Genomic DNA, 20,658 nt, shown 5'->3' with positions numbered 1-20,658 from the left:
GGTTTGCATGAAGACCTACAGTCCAATTTGCAACCTGGCAAGAAATGTCAACATAACCATCTTATATAGAGAAGAAACATTTTCCTTTACCTCAGTCAGAGCGAGCACATTTACAAGCTGTTAATTTATATCACAGCTAGAGTAATGTAACTGCCTCCTAGTTTGGCTGCTTATGTTCTGCTGTGATTAACACAAATCCTCATTCATTCGCAGTGTGACCGTAGCTATTCAGCAATAGACAATCACAAAATGTAAATGAGCGATTGCCATTTTATACAAGTAATATGGGTATTCTTGAGTACATTCAAATTCAGTATAAGCATGACATCCACCAAAGATGCAGGTTCTTTTTGCCTCATAACTGCAGTGTGTCACTTAATGTTAACCTTTAAATCTTGTCAGGTAAGACCCATAGAAAATATCTGTGTACATAAAGTAATGCTGCATGCAGCGATGTAAGTTAATATTGACAAAACCTGGTTTCTTCTTGCTTTGTTCTAATTTACTCCCTTCTGCCCACCTGGATTTAGTCAGCAAAGATTTGAATGACTTTCCCAGACTGAACACCACGCTAACATGATTCTGGCAATGAAGACTATCCCACCACACGCTTTCATTAGGCAGTTTCAGGCTAGGCAATTAGACCATTCTACCGTTTACCGCGGGAGGTATAAGTAGTTGGTGTTGTAGTGTTTTAAACAACAGCTAGAACACACGCACATCACTAATTTGCTTCTGGCTGGAGAACCCCCAGATGTATAGTTAGATATATGGAAGCACCCATTTAAAATAGGATGTGAAATCTGGGCTCACCTCTGCTAGTTTTAAGTGGGGATCTTTAAAACAGTGTCTTCTATATAAAAGGGATACTAAGGATGCTGTAGCCATGTCTGTATATACTCGACATTTCCAACTCACTGATAACTAAATGTCAGACAGCTTGTGTGGAAGTTTGTGTTTCAAGGGTGTCATTATGCAGGATCAACTTTGGGTGCATTTTATACCCATAAGATGCTTCTGAATTTTACAGAATTATGAAAGAACAGACCTCCCCTTTCCTCCCAGGTTCCCATACGGGATATGAATTATTACATTCAAGAAATGGATTTTTGAAGACAGAAGAACACTTAAAATTCAATACAATTTTATTTGAGTTCAAAAAACGAGCCATAATTTATCAAAAAACATTCCAAAAATAGTTTAATTCTGTAACCAAACAAAAAGTAAAATGCTTGAGAAAAAAAAAATAACTGAATTACTTACGCAGTAAGGATTCATGTATAGCTGGCAACCATTGTACGTTACATTTTTAGACCAGGGACAGAAAGGGCAACAATCCAGATCCCCCCCCCCCACACACAGACATTCATGCTAGCTCTGGATTTGATTCAATTAACTACAATACTTTTCTCCAACATCTCATCTTCACTGTGCAAGCTATTTAAGGTTTATGGGCAAGATTTGCTAGGGTGGGAAAGTAAGCAGCTTCAGAGCCACAGGCAAGAATAACCCTGTCCTCGTCAGAAGGCTGGAGTTCTGTAATAAACTGCATAGGAACTGTATAGTCAACATCATCTATAGGAGGCAAAGGGTAAATACAGACAAGCATGACATTCATTAACAATGTGTGCTTTATAAAATACAAATCCAAAAATATATATTTGAATAAATAAATGAGTTCAAGCTGGGTTGCAAACCAATCAAGTCAAGGTTCTGCAGTTAAAACGTCAGAAGGATCATAGAATTTATAAATAGAAAGGAAAAAAGTAAACTGCCCACTGAGTAATAGAGGTCTGTGAAACTCCGCACAAGCTCTGATACGTTCTGCTTCTGCACGTGAATTCTATTGCTTATTAGATGCAAAGTACAGAGGAGGATTTCTTGATTGAAACACTGCAACACTAAGAAAAAAAAAAGTTTGTTATGGAGCTAATAGTCACAGCTTTAGCATAACTAAAAACCAGTTGCTAGTTCTTTACTTTCCTTACAGTCTGTTCTTTAACCGCCTATAATAAAGCTGCATGAACCAATGAAAAGGTAATCCTATGTAGCTACACCTTGAAAGGTGAACTTTACCAGACAGTTAAAATGAATGGAGCAGAATGAGAGATCATTGTATGGTGTGTTAGCTGAATCCAAGGCATGCACTTTATTTTTTATGTATAATTTTGTTTGATTGAATCAGTAAAAGCTATCCCAGAGCATTATACAGCTGGTGCACAGATCTGCAACACATGGCATTGTGTAAGATAGCCCATATTATATAGAAACAGAAGTGTTTATGTGACGCAGAGCATGGATTAATTTAAAACTACCTGTTCATTCAAATGCCATCTCCTGACTTTTCCTGACACAGCGAGCAACTTTTCTCTTGAATTCACCATTTGGATCTTCCCTCCATTCTTTCTGTAAGCAAAGCTCAGTTTAAGTTTTTCCAGATACTGCATCTACACAAAATCTCCTTTATTTTAACCCCTTAAGGACAATGGGCGGTCCCTAAACCCATTGAAAACAATGCATTTTGAGCCCGTACATGTACGGGCTTTGTCATTAAGGGGTTAATTCTAACATTTCTAAACCGCTAGATTACATCACATGGTCACCATGCAAGTGTATATTGCCATCCAAAGATGCTGCACTTAAAGATCACAGGGGTGGGAGGCACGACTGTACATTATACACCAACTCATTACAAATTGCACCCAGTTCTCCCACCACACACTTGGGGGGGGGGTGCATTCTACTTATGATACTCTTGTGTTATTTATCCATTATTGTTGGCAGCGGACTTCCCAGGTAACACAACTAAGCTAAGGACAAGATATGTAGACGCCCAACAAAAGACAGACCTAGAACTTCTTCCAATAATTAATAAAATAAAAAAAAGGGGGGTACTTACTGCAGCATCAACATTGGCTGGAGAATCGCTGTTTGGGTCAGCCAACATAGAAATAACACTGATCATGATGGTCTCTACTGTGTGAATTGGCAGCCAACGCTCCTCTGGTTTCTCATAGCCAAACTTGTCCTCACCAGGCTCATGAAGAATTGAGATGCAAACATCACCATTCTTTGCAACTAATGATGTGACCAGGAAAAGAAAACAAAAAAACACAAAAGCAAACATTTGTTTTATACAGCGCCATCATATTCCATAGTCAGGACATAACTATTACCCCCGATTATAAGATGAGGGGTATTTTTCAGAGCATTATAGTCTTATAGTCGAGCAAATACGGTATATTTTTTTTTGGGACAAGAGCTTTTTTTTTTAGATGACATTGTTTGTATTGCATCATATTTACTATTAAAAAAAAATAAAGTATAATGTATGGTGAAAAATGTAGAAAACCAAGTGACTTTTTCTAACTTACTTGAAATTTTACTAGTCGTCCCGAGTTTAGAAATACCCAATGTTTTTATTTTATTTTTTCTGCTAACAGCAATCACAGTCCCATCAAGCCTAGGTTCCAGCACTTACACACATTCATTCATTCACAGATTTATTCCCTCAATCACGCATACTCATTCAAACACCCTCCCCACCCCTTTACCTGAACTGCAGCTCCTCGATGCCTCTAAGACTTCAGCAGGGGGCGCGCCCTCCCTCTGTGTTCTCTGGTACTGAACAGAGGAAGCAGGACTGGAGCAGAGTCATCTGATGTCACATGAACTCTGCTGGGTTCCACTTCCTCTGTGCAGTACAGAAGACCCTCCCACAGGTAAGTAGCAGGGCTCGAGGTGCGGCCCGCGTAAGATCGCTCGCCCTGGCTGCCGATCTTACGCGGGCCGCACCTTGAGGTCTCGCAGGCCGCATTTAGCCCGCATGTTGGACGCCCCTGTTTTAAGCAGATGTGCTACTTTTAGGACTTGCTCATATACCTACAAATTTTTTTTTTGGAACTTGAAGGTTCCTCTAATCAGCAACACCATCGAAGACCGGTGATCACCTCCTAAACACTTTTGAAAACGGGCGTCCGCCGCCATACAGTGTATGGCGGACGTTGAAGACCCAGGGAGGGCCCAGACACTGACCCTAATGCCGATCACAGTGTTGCTGAACGCCTCCACGTCGAGGCATTACAGCAAAACCGTTTGGGTGCAGAAAGCAAACGTAGATTGCTTTCTGCACCCGTTTAAAGTCAGGTGACGTGCCCGGACCGTCAATTGTCATTAAGGAGTTAAAGAAGCGGGTCTTGGGGGATTTTTTTTGAAGGAGGGGGGAGAGACGGAGAGAACGATAGACGGGGGGTGGGGATGGTATGGTCTTGTAACCGTGCATGAGAGCTAGAAATCAGAGGAGAGGATAGAAGGAGATCATTGGATGAGCGGAGAGACCGGTTAGTGTATTTAGAGATGACTGAGGAGATGTAGGGAGAGGAAGGCAAGTCTGGCAGCAGCAAACAGAGTTACAATAATATAGGTTCTCTCCATTTACAAAGTGATCCCATAGACAAATCCTTTGGAGAATGCTTGGGCCTTTTTCAGATGACATGAACATACCTTCCAATGAGAGAATTGTGCAATGTTTAACGGAATTAGGCACTTTGGGGTAAAAGAAAAGCACTCACCATTTGGATGCCATATTTCTGTAACAAACTTCATTTTTGGAGGTCTCAGAGGATAGTCATTTGGGAATGTTAGGTGTACTTTGAAAAAGCCACCCTCGCTGAGGAGAGAGAAAAAAAAATATGGAACAGATTGTAAGCTAGTGTTTAGGAAAAAACCAGAGTTGGAAACCGGTCAGAAAGCAAATAGAAGCAGGCATGAACATTGCAATATTATATATGCTTCCGCCGAACGTCCGCTGTCATGGTTTGAGCGCCCTTAGTTATGATTACTACTACTTTATATACTGCAATCACTTTTCCTCAGCACTGTACAATGGGTAAACAGGACATAACCATAAGCAGGGCATAGCAATTTGGAGACAATTAAGGAGATTTGATTAGAGGACAAATAACCAAACTCTGTAGCTCCCAATACCTGGCCTGACATGCATCAGCCTGCTACTCACACACTGGCAGGTTTCCAGTAGGCCACAGATGACAGATAATTTATACTTTACCCCCCTAGTCCACATACCATGTCTAAATCATACAACCAACATCATTTAAAGGCGTTGATCTGCCATATGTTGGGGACTTTTAGACAAACTTACAACAACGTATCCTGAGGGCCAATAAGCAACACTTCCCATTTGTAGATATCGTTGTCATCAATCAGTCCAGCAGAAAATCCTTCCACAGGGTTCTTGTTCAGTTCTATTAAAGAAACAGGACAGAAATTAGGAAGGAAACCACAGAAAGAAGAGTTATCCAGAGAAGCAGATCTACGTCACTGCGGTGCCAAGTGTTACTGCCAACATCCCAACCAAACATGGCAGACGAAAACCCATCAGTGGTGTTTTTGTTAGGAAAATACCTACATTTTATTTTAGCCCCCAATTCTTCAGGTCTAGGAATTGACAAGGATGGAATTATCTACAATCAATGCCCTAAAATTTTTTACCACATTTTATGGTCTAGAAATCAGTTATTTTAGTGAAGAAGTTTATAAGATTTGGTTCATAAAACGGTATCCATCTTAGAAAAAAAAAAAGCCTCATATTAGAAAGTGTTATCCAAGGTGCTCCAAGCTCCAGACTTTCCAACATTCTCTGAAAATGAGGACAGCCGGCTAACAAAACCGCTTCACTGTCCACAGAGCTCGTGGCCCATGAACAGAAGGCATCTGACAGGAAAGTGACAGCTCCGAGTGACCGTGGAAAGTGTGCCCGGGGTGTACACCGCTGTAACAAAGTAAACCCCGGGGAATGAGTTGGATATAAACGTTCGGGAACACTTCTCGTGACTTGTGAAACACCGGAATACATAAAAGCCGAATGAAAAGCTCACCTGCTAATTGTTTCCTGAGAAGGAGGACCGCTTGTTCTGACATGGCGTGGGCTTTAGAAATCAAGACTACCCTTCAACTAGACTCCCTTCCGATACCTCTCCACTCACTCTCCGGCTAAAAGAACTTCCGCCCTTATAGACTCCCAGTCCTTCCTGGAACGCATGTAGGGCCTTTTCTGGGTTGGACCGCACAACGCAGTATAGAGAGACGCCATTTTTTAAAAGGGCAAGGTCCTTCATGAAACTTTGTTAGAGTAAATGACACTACTAAGTAGAAATAGTACTTTGTTTTCGGATACGCATCTGCACAAAGAATTGATATGAGGAGTCGGTCCCGGAAAACACACCCGTGTAGTAAATCATAATCATATACAATCACCGAGTACGTACGTACATTGCCCATGACAAACATGAACGCCTTTTGCTTCACAGTTAGGTCGCGGCTAAAATATTATTTTTATGTGGCCTGAATATGCCTGTTCCAAATTGTTTGGTACGCGGAGTTAATGGGAAGCTAAATGGTACAAATGGTACAAGTCCTCATGACGGCTACGATCGTTTATAAAACAAACATTGAAATAATAACGAGCCAGAAATATGAAACCAAATACGGAAAAATTGAAAATATGACCTAAATGTATCCAGTAATATTACCAGCATAGCTTTTACTGTTACTTTCTCACATATAAATGCTTGCAGAATATCGCAAACGGGCATAGAAGAGGCAGCTAATCTTTTATATCTGATACAGGTCCTCTCCGGGCGCCATGATTTAATGCTAGTTGTGCTGCTGGGTGGAGTTGTGTTGATGTGTGTGATTGTTGTAGTTGATTAGCAATCATCGCGAAAATGAATGTAATCGATCATGTGCGGGATATGGCTGCTGCTGGCCTGCATTCTAACGTTAGGCTGCTGAGCAGTTTGCTGCTGACCATGAGCAACAACAACCCGTGAGTAATGCATGGGCTGGCTGGAGACACGCAAAACCTGCAGCCATAGGGAACCAGTGACAGCACAAGTGGAGAGAGGGTCGAGGGAGGCTGAACCCTGTCAGGAATCACAATGGTGTCATGTAACAGCACCAGCCCGGCCTGTAACATTCTAGCGCTGGGATTTCATAATGAGAGATGGTGGCTCAATGTCTCCAAGTCATAGGGGCTGCTTGAGCTTCATCTCCGCTTGTCACCTATCCCTCGTGAGTGACAGCCCAACAGGCAGAGGTGGACCTGTAGACAGACAGGCAGAAAGAGGGAGAGACCAGCAGGCGTTTGTGGAGCTTGAGAAAATGGTCTTCTGCTAAGAGGCCACTACAGGGGACGGCGTAACCATCGAACCGTCTGACACACGTCGTCGTACTGGGACAATGAATTCACGATCGAGTGGCATGCCAGTTTAGAACCCAACATAGTTAATGCTGTAATGCATTGCGAGTCTATACCGTACGGTTCAACCCTAATCTTATTTGTTGTTTTCAGGGAAATGTTTTCACCGTCGCAGAAGTACCAGTTGCTTGTCTATCATGCTGATTCACTTTTTCACGACAAGGAATACAGAAATGCTGTCAGCAAATACACCATGGCCCTCCAGCAAAAGAAGACGTTAACCAAGACTTCCAAAGTGAGGCCGTCTACTGGAAATACAGCCACCACGCCACAAAATCAGGTAGACACAACTCACCAACAAGCAATGGTCAAATACATCTTGAAATCTTAGTTTTACATCTTACAATCTTACAATCTTAGTTTTACATCTAAATTCCACCGTGTTTTGTGGAATACATCCAGTGCTGTGGAATCTGCTGACTCGATATAAATAAAATGTTATGTAAAAGTGTAGTATTTCTCCTCCTTATGTCTAACGTAGGAGCATCTCAAGATTTGAGTTTTTATTGAGCGCCAGTAAGGTATCTCTGCTCTGTTATTATATTACGGTTAATTTATAAAGTGCCAAAAGATTCCATAGAACTGGTACATAAGTGAAGTGGACACTAATGTTCAACAACATTATAATTGAGAATAACATTAACGTGTTGTGATGTACTGGGAAGGATGAAGTAGAGGGCACTGCTCTTAGGAGCCTATAGTCTATTAGGGGGCTGAAGGTGAGGTCCTTCTTGGGTAAGGGTGATTTAATTGTAGCAAGGCTAGCGAGTGTTATAATTAGAGAGGCGTCTGACATAACAATGTATGAGATTCCGGAGAATAGAAACAGCTGGAGACTTGAGCGGATGATAGTACTTGGAGTGTAGAGTACAGGTAGTTGAATATTGGGAGATAAGGACGGAGTAATAGGAGCCACGGTGTTATGAAGGGCTCCGTAGGTAAGGGTCATGAGTTTACTTTTTTCCTGTTGGGAGCTGCCACTATGTGACAGCAGATGGAGATAATCTAGATGGGGCATTGCAAGAAAAGAAATTAATATTTCAGTGTCTTGCATGAGGAAAGTATGAATTGGAGCTGTGAAGACAATCACTTAATATTTTTAATGAATATTTTGTAATTATAGATAATTCTGAAAGTGGAAAGATGTCAGCTTGTGTGTATGTGATGAATTCTTCTCTGTGGTTTGGCAGTTTTGTGGTTGTTCACGTTACCTAGCGTGGCCAAGTTTGTATTGCTGTTTATCTGAATTCCTCTCCTTGGATCCTAGAGTCTGCCTTCAGAGATTGAAGTCAAATATAAGATGGCAGAGTGTTACACCATGTTAAAGCAGGACAAGGATGCTATAGCCATTTTGGATGGAATTCCTTCACGACAGAGAACCCCAAAGGTAAAATGGATGTTTTTTTGGGGGGGGATTCCCTGATGTTCCTGTTTGAATCTAATAATCGCTGGTTTACTATTTGAGTCGTTCACTTGTGTTTCCCTTTGTGTAGATCAACATGATGTTGGCCAATTTGTACAAGAAGTCTGGTCAGGAGCGTTCAGCTGTCACAAGTTACAAGGAAGTTCTCAGGCAATGCCCGTTAGCCCTTGATGCCATCCTAGGTACAGCCTAAGTATATGTTTCTCAGGCCGTAACTTCGTTTTACAGCTTTGTAAAATAAAGTTAATGTCTTAAATACTTAGACATGATACAAACTCTGTTCTGGAACTTGTTTTGGCCTATGGATATTGGCATACAGCTGCATGCACGCACACTGGCACTTTGAGAGTAAATTTTTAGTTTTAATGCATGGGTTTCATTATACATCCTTTTTATTTTTCCCCACTGGCAGAGAGGATAAAAAATAGGTGCACCTATTGTTTGCAAGAACTCTGTCTTACTGGCTGGCCGTAACGCTTTTAAGCAAGCATGCATGTCGGTAAATTCTTTGCAAAAGGACTCTCGTTGACCGTTATTATTCTTCCAACAAATAGGCTGCGCGTGCTAATAAAGAAAAGAATATGTTCGGTTTATAGGATACATGCTGTTCTCTGCGATGTATGGGGCTAAGCGGGGGTAGATTTCTAAGACGTCAGCCATACAAGGCTTTGCTCTGAACTGTGAGCCTCCAGATGCTGCACATCTTTAGCTTTCAAGATATGGCTTTGGTGAAAAATAGTGTCCCTGCCGGGATTCTAAGTATTACAGTATTATGTGACATTTGGTATTTCGTCTGGAACAGGGTAATGATTGTGCATAATTGGACCTTGCATTTATTATTTAGCATTTGGAGACCTTTGTATTTATTGTTCCACGCGCAGGTTTGCTGTCTCTATCTGTAAAAGGTGCTGAAGTCGCATCCATGACTCTCAATGTCATCCAGAGTATTCCCAACTTAGACTGGCTTTCTGCTTGGATCAAAGCATATGCTTTTGTTCACACTGGAGACAACACAAGAGCTATTAATACAATCTGGTAAGGAGAATATCCCATCAAGCATTCAATAACGTGTTATGAAAAACCCAGTATTAATCCTAAGTGTTGGACAGCAAATACTTTGTGTATACGCAGATGGCATTACGCTACCATGCTGTTACTCCCATGTCCGGATTTGATTGGTCTGTGTTATGGAATATACAGATGAGTGTCTAGTTTTTTCTAATCCTTCCAAGAGTTAAATCGGTAGTAGATTCCATGTTAACTAAGTGGCCAAGTTAATAGAAGTGATGCATTCCTCCATGTCATGAAGGTTCCTTAACACAATATTGAGAAAATATTTTTATTTATTTTCTAGAGGAAATGTCTCACATTTAGTAATATTCTGAAGATGTTCTTTAATATACTGTAATAGCATGATCACAGTTTTATATTTTAATGTATCAATCAATTTCTCAGTTCTCTCGAAAAGAAATCTTTACTGCGAGACAACGTGGATTTGCTTGGAAGTTTGGCGGACCTCTATTTTCGAGTGGGCGATAATAAAAATGCTATTCTGAAGTTTGAACAGGCACAGATGTTAGATCCCTATCTCATCAAAGGTAAGCAATTGTCTTTGACCATCATGGGGTATAAAATGTAAGACCGCATGTTACATTGTGCATTGGTTTTGGCTGCTGTCACCAGCTTACAGTAGGCTTTGCATCTATTTTGTCATCTTTCTGCATGTTGGTTTAGTCTGTTTACGAATGATCTGTGGGATATTTTGAAGTCTGTTTTTTTTCAAATCAAATTGTAAATTACAATCAAGCATTTCTTTATTTTGAGTTTGCATTGAGTCGTTTTCTTTCTCCACCCCTAGGGATGGATATTTATGGATACCTGCTTGCCAGAGAAGGACGGTTAGAGGACGTAGAAAATCTTGGTTGTCGACTGTTCAATATATCGGATCAACATGCAGAGCCGTGGGTGGTCTCGGGGTAAGGAGCTTGGGGACTTAAACAGACTCAAATGCAACACAATATGCTGGAATGTCCGCTATACTGGGATGTTATAATCCAATTTTAAAAAGTGTCCCAAGGCATTTACAGAAACATGGATTATTTTGTGATGTAATATTTTTTTTTATTATCAATCATACCTCAAATTGTAACCTCTTCTTCTGCTTTAAGGTGTCACAGCTTTTATACCAAGAGACATTCCAGAGCCTTGTATTTGGGAGCCAAAGCTATCCAGTTAAACAGTAATAGTGTCCAAGCTTTGCTTCTGAAGGGGGCAGCCCTGAGGAACATGGGAAGGGTACAAGAGGCAATTATCCACTTTCGGGAAGCAATCAGGCTGGCCCCCTGCCGCTTAGATTGTTGTGAAGGTTAGTGTTGGAGAGCGACACAGTAAGTACTGTGAAATTATACGTGCCCATCATCTGTGCTTTCTTCAATATTTCTAACAAATACCAATTTTTTTTTTGTATTCAGTTTTTCACATTTTTAATACAAACATATAAAACAAAGATCAGAAATAAAGAGGCTGAGGGAAGATCAGCAGATAATTTTTCACACAAATGACATTCAGCTCCAATCTAGTTTTTCCCTTTAAATTAAAAAAAAATAAAAACATATCTAGAAACCATTCCTCTCCCCAAAAACCAAATTTTAATTTAATGAAGTGGTTTCTGGAGTGGCAAGCCCATATTATTATTTTATTTTACAGCTAGCCAAGGAAACTGACTTTTTGCAGCTTTCAGTAGACTTATAAAATAACTGAAAATACTATTTTTATCAGGAGTAAGTGTATTAATAATTAGAGGTCAATACACCTAACCACTCATTATTTTTATTCTGCTCCCATGATCCTTTTTTTTGTATTCTTAATTTTTTTTTTCTCCAAAAGACGACAATATATACTTTATATTTTCATGGATGCCTAGAATATGATATTAAATTTTTTTGGCCTATCTTACCTATTGTTTCCTGCTATAAAACCATGAGATTCCATAGCGCCATTACAATATGGAGAGAGAAAATTAACAAGGACATTTAAAGTGCCAATATACAAAATATGCAATAACGTTGACTACTGTCACAGGAGGAGGAGGAGGATGCCCTTCTCTCTCAAGTTTACAGATTTTTAACCTTAAACCTTATTAGGTCCTTGTGTTGTGTCCAGTGTAACTTTATGCATATTTAAATTGTTGCAGTATATTATAAAACATGTAAAAAATAAATACATTTGATATTTCCTTGATAAAGTAACGTGAATCTGACTTTACTGTGGTGTGTGTGTGTGTGTGTTTTTTTTTTTTGTTGTTGTTTTTTCGTGTCTGTGCTGGACAGAAATGGTAGTGTTTGACCACATGGTGGCATTGCTCTTATTCTGCGGAGGGGGGCATGCTGTGAAACCCACGTGCAATTTAAATTAATTAGATTAATTTTCTGCAATAAAATAAAGAACATGCTGTTGACATAGAGCCATCATATTTTTAATTATTTAGTTTAAAATTTTTACTGTTTAATTTAGAACATTAAGGGGCTGTGAGTTTAGCTATGCAAACATTACTAAATATATAATATATATGGGCTTCTCTTTATAAAAATGAATAAAGTTAGCTTTTCCCTCTTCCTGCAACTTGAATATGAACTTTCTTTCTCTGCTCTGAATAGTTTTCCTATATAGTATTTCTTTCATTTAGGGTTGTACCTCGTGCCAACGCGCTTGGATGAAATTGTTATCCGGTGAACAGTGTTTTGACAATAGGTTTTTGTTCTTGCTTTCCCCAGGTCTCATAGAATGTTACTTGGCGTCCAACAGCGTTCGGGAAGCCATGGTAATGGCCAACAATGTGTACAAAACCTTAGGAGCCAATGCACAGACCCTGACTTTGCTGGCAACAGTGTGTCTGGAAGATCCAGTGACCCAAGAGAAAGCGAAAACCCTTTTGGACAAAGCTCTTTTACAAAGACCGGATTATATAAAGGCAGTGGTGAAGAAAGCAGAGCTGCTCAGTAAGCCAGGGTTTTTTCTATTTGTATTCTCTATTCTCTCATCTGTTCCAGCAACCGAAAGCTAATTGTTCCTCTGTCTGGATGTTTATAGGCATTCATCTACTGATACATTTCAATATACTACTGTTTATTAGTTTGTGCAGATTAATGATGAGTTTAATGCGATCATAGCAATTGCAACCGCTCCGGCATACTGGCTTTTAGCTATTGGTATATTTATGGCTTCCCTAATGCAGTTCACCCCCTCTAGGGTTTCTGCTTTACATATATGATTTTATATTGTATCAGTTGCCAAACGTGGACCTTCTTGACTTGTAGGGTTAGTTTGTGCTCTTTGTTATATACTATAGATCATTAGTCATATAGTCACTTTGAGAAATTAAGATTTAGGAATTCTGTTTATTACAGCTCAAAGTTAGGTTTATTTAACACATTTTGATGATTTTATATTGTTAACCAAGTAAGCAATCATCCTACTTTAATTGATTCATTGTTTGTGATTGACATAGATTGAAATGTGATCTTACCTTCCTATCTATTGTCACCCCTCTGTCTGCCTTCGCTCTTTTATGCATTTATTCGTTCCACCAAATCTGTATTCCCAATCTTGTGTAATTACTAAAGGATGATGTTGCTGTAGTGTTTTTAATGTCCCATCTTCACTACTAATGGTAAATATCTAACCCCAGTGAGCTTTTTGTGCCAGAATAGCTCTGTTGGACCTGTGTTTTAGGGAGTTAAATCAGTGAGATTCCTAGAATTGTGGTTCATATATTGAATTATGCAGGGCCATAATACCTTTTCTTCAAGAGACATTTGCCATGATTGGTCTTCCATAATGAATAACAAATTGGTGAGTTAAAAACTAAACTCTCCTCTCCTGCAAACGTTGCTCACACGTATACAATTTACCCCCATTTAACCAACTTGCAATATTTATGGTTTATTTACAGGTCGAGAACAAAAGCACGAAGAAGGAATTGCCCTTCTGAGAAACACTCTTGCCAATCAGAGTGACTGTGTCTTGCATCGCATGCTGGGAGACTTTCTTGTGGCTGTGAATGAGTTTCAGGAAGCGATGGATCAGTACAGCATCGCCCTAAGGTATACTTCTTACTGGCCACTTTAACAATACTTCAGGCTTACTAACATTATACTTGTACCAGCCGTTCATATTTAGGAAAGTAGAATGACTTGTTTAAGAAAAATCTGCATGTGATTTTCCCATTTAAATAAGGGCTTGTGTTTATTGATGAAAGATGGCATGTTGGTTAAATAGTACTCCAAAGAAAATGTATTTAGCATATGTTGCTAGAAACTTGTATGTTCATTTGGAACATATGGACCATCATGAATAATTTCACAGTAATTCACAGAGATTTGCTTTTCTTTAGGGCTTATAGTGCGGACCATAAATCGATAACTGCTTGTTCTCTCTCGCTCTGGTCGCTCCAGCCTAGCACACCTAAATGCTTCTTCCCAGTATGGACTTACCAGCTCTGATCTATGCTGTCTTGTTCCATTCTGGTAGATATTTTAAAAGAGACACAAATGCTTTGGCTTGTATAACAGATCATTTTTGAATGTACAGTTAATTTTTATCCTAAAGAGGCTTTGTTAATGGGGCCTTTTGTTGTATTTCTTACTCTTTGAAATGTAATTCTTGTTTCTCTTAGCTTGGATCCTAATGACCAGAAGTCCCTTGAAGGAATGCAGAAAATGGAAAAAGAAGAAAGCCCAACAGATGCCACTCAGGAAGAAGATGTGGATGACATGGAAGGGAGTGGAGAAGACGGAGACCTAGAGGGTAGTGACAGCGAAGCTGCCCAGTGGGCAGATCAGGAGCAGTGGTTTGGAATGCAGTGAGCTCTGTGGGAAGGAGGCATTATTCACATAGTTTGTTATTCCTCTATATTTATGCTAAGAAAAATCTTAGCTTACAGAACAGTGACTTCCACACCAAGGTGGAGCTTAAAGATAGCAGCTTCTGTGGCACATTATGAGAGCCATATTATGTACAGGTCACGAGAAGCATTGTGCCTAACAGAGTTTTTGCACTCTCCCTTTGGTAGGAGGCATATTCCTAGCCGTAATCCATCAAACATTTTGATTATGAGAAGTTTCCATCTCTCATCAGTAGAGAGATTTTTAAAGGCCGACGTGTAACGCTTCTGTTACTTAAAGCCGTTTTCCAAGACTTGTTAAAAGAAAAGTGCGTCAGCGCTGGCTGAACAGCTTTCCATGTTTCATCTGTGTTTGCTACTTGGATAAATCCCCAATTGTAGTGTGTTAAATCGCTCACTATGTCATAAACCATGTAAAATCCACCGTTAAAAGTTCATCATCATGCTATGACTGGCTGCCGATGATCGGTCTTCTAAGTTTCTTTGAATTGTTTTGAATCGCCCGCAAGATCTATTTTCCCATTTTCTTGATGCTGTATCGACTGGTTAAAAATATATAAAAGTTACAGGTTCCATTAACTTAATCATTTAGGATTCTATACCTTCTTTAAAGGTAAAACAGAGTAACGCCTAGAATCAATAATTTTTGATGGTCCCAAGCAGATGTTTTTCTGTACATAACCCTGACTTCTGTCTAAAGTGAATGAAGTAACGTCATTTTTTTTCATAAATATATACAATCCTCCTCAGTATGGTTAGCCAGAATTCTTTCCTACATAGTGTCTTGTATTTTTTAATTTTTTTTTTTTTTTTTTTTTTTTTGGAGTATGTCATTGTGCAGTTCACACATACAATTAGCCAATGGCAAGCTCTTGAAATGTGAAAATGTATACAGTGTATACAAAATGACAGGCTTTAAAAGTGTGCAAAGGACAATTGCATTTCTTTTGAATAAAATAAGATCATTTGATTACCGCCTTGTTGATGCACAGAAGAGCAGTCCTTTAACTGTTTGTGGAAGTCTTTTGTATTGCATGATGTTGGCTCCGGTGTTATGGTTTCTTGAGCCAACCACTAATGGGATGCACGGTTGGTCTGGTGGACCCCCATATCACATAAGTGACAGCTTGCGGGGAATAAAGCTTATCTGTATGTGGAAGGGCTGCTAATTTACAGTCTTGTTTCTTGCTCACGATCAAATTCCACTAAAGTCACCATCCTTATGTAATTTCATATCCAAGCACCACAAAGTAATTTTTTCTCATTTCCATCATAAAATTAATCATTATTACAACAGTAAAGTATACATAATGTGTTTTGATTAAGTAAAACAATGCATAATGGTTCACAGGGGGGAAAAGCAAACATACAAATAATGGCAAAAACATCTCATAGTACCATGATATAGGCATCAACATGGATATGTACGACAATAACCAGACAACGCCGGGGAGGACCCAGATGGTCAATCATTTTTCCAAGGTTCATGGAAAAGATATCAGATCGGGAAATTACACCAAGGAAACTTGATGTACCCCTTGGTGTATGGACCAGGTCCTCCATATCTCAGATAAGCATGATCCAAAATGGTCAAATTTTGGGGTGTGGCTGTCAGACATGAAGGTAACCCCTTAAAAAAACGGTCATTCTGCCCTTTACTGTGAAAACATCAGCAGCTTAAGGGATGTCGATGTTCTTTACAGTTTCTCAATGGAGTTAAATTAAATGATTGGAATTTATGCATTAAAAATTCAGTAGAAACATTGTGCAGGATCAACCACAGCTGGTGTCAACTCCAAGAAAGGCTGTGATGGTCCTGTGCAGTTCATAGTGCCGTGCTGAACGAATGGAAGATGACCAAATATAACATGGAAAAAAAGGGTTTCCAAGGCCCATTGTTTGATCTAATGTTAACACGAAAGAAAACATGCTATATATATATTGCAGGTGTACTCATTTTCATCGTTAATGAGCCCAACATTTTTGTATTTTTGTTTCTAGTGTTTTTTCTCTTTTAATCAATCTGTGATGAATGCCGTTTGGCAGGGTAAAGTTCTGCCTTCTGAGGCAAGACATCTGGTTTTAAACCTAGCAAAAACTAACACATCATGAGAGAAACCATCTGAAAATCCAGGCTTGTCGTTTGTGCTAAAACCAGAGCTTTTAGCCTGTGAAGCTTCGTAGAAGTGATCCGTTAAATAAGTCAACCATGCTACATTTAATGTACAGCATATAAGTGATGGCTTTATATTAGATTTTGGTAAAGCAACCAGCAAAGAATAGTTTGGCATTACCCTGAAATTATGACGTCTAGTGCCAGACGTGGATTTAAAATGTAAATTATTTTTAACCCAAGGCATGTATAATGTAGCTTGCCACTGCACCATTTTAATACCTAGCGAGAATGGCTATTCAAAGTGGCAGGGGACCAGTCAGTGGCAATGAATAATTAAGGAATTGGTTGTGTTTTAAGGTAATGAGAGCTAATCTGAATGAAGTAGAAGCTTGTTTTGAATGGTGAGGTAGGTTATAGAGGTAAAAGAGCATGATGAAGCTGGTGACTCTCAGACTCTCTAGTGAATACACCTCTAGATGTAGGCTTTCTACAGAAGCATGCAATCTATTCACTTTAACATTAATCATCTACTACCAGCCATGTCCACAAAGCAGTTAAATAAAACCTACACTGTGCCCTTGCTGTCTGTAATGTTAGAAAGACAATTCTAAATTTACCGTCATAGAATCTGCCCTGGATTGTTTTCTAGGCCACAATCCTTTTTATCACATTACAGATTCAATTTAATTGAGATTCATTTCCCATAGGGGTTCAATGACATTGTCCCATGACGAGGTACCTAGACACGACCCGGTACCTAGATACCACCTCTACATTTTATTTCCTTAATGTTTTGTTACTGTTGTTTGATTTTGTTCAGGCCTAGGTTTGACCCCCATCCTAGTTTCATTTGGACATCCGCAGGATAAAGATGTAAGTCCCAAATCTGTTACCACTTTATGCCCCGGAAACTGTGGGGATGGTGGCTTTTTTCCCCCCAAGATAGAGGTGTTAGTGTAAGGGTCTGGGTGTGCATGTGTGTGTGCCATGTCTCCTCCCAATTCTCTCAATTCTATCTCCTCCCTTCTTTCATCTTTCCTCGTCCCATCCCTCTCCTCACCCTTTGCTCTTCCTTTCCCTCTTCCTCCTTTTTTTTCTTCTCTTTTTTACCCTATCCTCTTATCCATCTCGCCTCTCTTTCTAATAAACAAAATGCAAACACATTTTTTGTTCTAAAGTAGAAAACCACACCCAAAAATAACCCATCAAAGATTGTCTTGGTAAAAGGTGGCAACCCTATGCTGGGCAGAGCTGAACAATTATCAGCAATAACTTTTAGATATGAAATTCCTACCCGTGTGTCCTTTTATTCAATAAACTTTTAACTCAAAAAAGTCTTTTTATGTTTTCCCTTCTTTTAAATCACTGTGATGTGTATGCTGGGTATTCAACAGAACGGTTTCTATGTTGTCTGTGGCCAACTGTCCCATCTGCCATCAACCTCAGTCCTATTTTACTTGCTATAGGGGCAACAATCAATTGCCACTGTTGACTAAAGGCTGCCCACAGCGATTGATTAATGAAGATGGACCTAAGAAGAATAATGATTGCGGCCCCTACATGTTTCCTTTACTGGCTTCAATGGCGGTACACATGATCGCACACGAGAAGACTGACAGGAGGCCAATCCCTTCCCACACGGCTCTGATTTCTTCTTGTATATTTTTATGATACTTCACATACAGACATTTGGGTTTCGCTGCAGTCTTTACAGTAAGCATGTAAGACAGAACTAGGTAGCATGTAGTAAACGTCTTGTTTACCAGATGTGCTACGGACAGCTCTGTTACGAGGCCATTTAGGCTATTTGACCATTTGACTGTTTGTTTTTTGTGGAGAAGATTTCAATAGTCGCAGTAAATAGGTGGCTCCTGATGTAGGTCATGGTATCACAGAGCATTCTAGGCAAAATAAGAACAAGCACAGAACGTATTAATAACCCTAAAGCTGAAGGGACTATGTGTCCCAGTTATTTATCTGACTACCACTCCAAAGCCATCTGGGATTTGCAGCTCTCTATAATTGCTTTTAACACAAATTTTAGGCTACTGGTTTCTAATTAGGAATATTTTTTATTTCTCTACCTATTCTACACAAAAAAGTACAGAAAATGTCACAACAAACAAGAAACTCAGTGTAATCAGTTGTACAATAAAACAAAAGGATGAAGAAGCGCCGTGACATATAATACAAGTAGATGTATAACCACCACAGTGGTCTTTTTGTCAAAGAAATACATATTGTTTATATATCACTGATCAATAAGTTACTTATTTATCCATCACACAAACTGCAGAACAGCAGCTTACATTGTGTTTTATATCCATTTATGATTATTGACACACAGCTTAACTCGAGCTCAGCGTTTATTAAACGCTAACATTTCTCCTGCCAAAGACGGTGCTTGGAAGTTTTAAGTAAAATGTAAGCTGTCAGCATTTTACAAAAAAGTGTAACAAAGATGGCAAAATGCAAGAGGTGGAAAAAGGAAGTCTTTTGACAGGCTTTGTAGTCAGTCCATAGTAGAACAGGGGCTTAACCCCCGGGGCAAGTTGTTGCACTTTACTAGGTCCTGCAGAGCCATCTCTTGTAACTTAATTCATTAGCTAAACCACCCTAACAGTTAAATGAAATGGCTAAATAAAATTCCACATAATGTACAAATGCTGTGGCAGAACTGTCCGTAGCCGCTTCCCAGTTAGATATAATATATTCATGTTGGACCCTATCCTAGGCCTGACCCAGGGCAGCTCCACTGACTGCCCCCTCTGTAGTCTCCATCCTTACTGTTAAACGACCAGTAGATGATGTCATACCCTGGCGCTCTGCCTCTTACGAACGAGGGGCCGATAGGCACAGACCCCCATAGTGTGAATGAGTGGGTTGGGAAGATCAGAGACCTCCTTTGTAACCTGACTGTTAAGCAGCAGTTCCAGCCACGTCAGAGGCCATGTCAGAGCCCCGAGCAAGCATTATAAATTTGTACATGTTAATTGCAGCACTGTATTAATTAGTTATTTACTAAGTAGTGCAAGCATGGCGAGTCCTAGTTTCGGCACCCTGCCTATGGGTGGGTAGCAGCTCAGTCTGTAACTGCTTTATATATCTCTATAGCAGGATGATAGGATAGGCTGAAATGTACATCTAAAAATTGATTTTTATGAGATTCCAGTGTAAACAATGTATACATAAAGCATAAATACTGGTGCTTTAACTCCCTGAAAAATCCACCGTGCTTCTCGAAAGCATTTGAGCTGGGGAATCTAAAAAGCCATGGAGAGCCAAATAAGGAAGATTTGCTAGGGTTTGTTTTATGCTTTCCTCTTTGATTTTCCAAAGATGTAAACGTATTATTAACAAAATCCTTGTAACGTCGAACGTAACCACTACATCAGAGTCTGACAAATCTGCATAGAATTTCATATTGAGCTCAGTAGGCTGTAAAGATTTGGCTCAGTTCCCAGCCTATGTATAAGAGACACTGGTAGCAATGCTTAACTTAACACGCGGTACACTGTCCACTGAGTATATGTCATTTTACACACATTAACCCAATACACGGGATGTTTTATAGCAGCACTAGAATATTTTAATATTCTCCTTCTTTATATCTCTATTCGAGTTCTCGTGATGCTATTTGCACAAGTCAAAATCAACAAGCTTGTATCGTTACAAAAATAATAGGAATTGATAGCAATTAGATTTTTCCACAAAGTATCATTGGGAATGGTAAATTGGAATAGGAGCTTATCAAGCCTAGACAAAGGCCTCCTACTCATAAAATCTAAGCACTTTTATTATCAAGAGTTAATGAATAGCTTATAGATTATGAATCAAAAAACCCATTGGCAGAAGAATTGGTGGAGGATGAGGACAATGTGTCCTTCTTTCCTCTGATGTCCCTTTTTCTAGGACTCAGACTGTTTGTTGGGGGTGAG

The 20,658-nt window shown here is 39.5% G+C and overlaps 2 protein-coding genes across 2 annotated transcripts; one reads left to right on the top strand and one right to left on the bottom strand.

Moving 5' to 3' along the window:
• Positions 1 to 1,127: 1,127 nt before the first annotated feature.
• On the bottom strand, positions 1,128 to 6,038 carry LOC128503022 (ubiquitin-conjugating enzyme E2 G1-like). The gene is made up of 6 exons (XM_053473032.1): positions 5,898 to 6,038; positions 5,162 to 5,264; positions 4,572 to 4,669; positions 2,900 to 3,078; positions 2,316 to 2,406; positions 1,128 to 1,901 (listed from the first exon to the last, which is right to left on the bottom strand). Exons 1-5 carry the CDS (start codon positions 5,938 to 5,940, stop codon positions 2,320 to 2,322), a joined length of 510 nt encoding a protein of 169 aa, XP_053329007.1. The 5' UTR covers positions 5,941 to 6,038; the 3' UTR covers positions 1,128 to 1,901; positions 2,316 to 2,319.
• Positions 6,039 to 6,679: 641 nt separating this feature from the next.
• On the top strand, positions 6,680 to 15,382 carry ANAPC7 (anaphase promoting complex subunit 7). Its single transcript, XM_053472928.1, has 11 exons — positions 6,680 to 6,847; positions 7,373 to 7,559; positions 8,547 to 8,666; positions 8,773 to 8,884; positions 9,584 to 9,737; positions 10,158 to 10,300; positions 10,561 to 10,678; positions 10,871 to 11,067; positions 12,476 to 12,700; positions 13,654 to 13,804; positions 14,377 to 15,382. Exons 1-11 carry the CDS (start codon positions 6,747 to 6,749, stop codon positions 14,564 to 14,566), a joined length of 1,698 nt encoding a protein of 565 aa, XP_053328903.1. The 5' UTR covers positions 6,680 to 6,746; the 3' UTR covers positions 14,567 to 15,382.
• Positions 15,383 to 20,658: the final 5,276 nt, after the last annotated feature.

The sequence above is a fragment of the Spea bombifrons genome, chromosome 1 (assembly GCF_027358695.1).
Source record: "Spea bombifrons isolate aSpeBom1 chromosome 1, aSpeBom1.2.pri, whole genome shotgun sequence".
Lineage (NCBI taxonomy): Eukaryota > Metazoa > Chordata > Amphibia > Anura > Pelobatidae > Spea > Spea bombifrons.
Note: the sequence above shows the minus strand (reverse complement) of the source record. Positions and strands in the feature narration are given on the sequence as shown.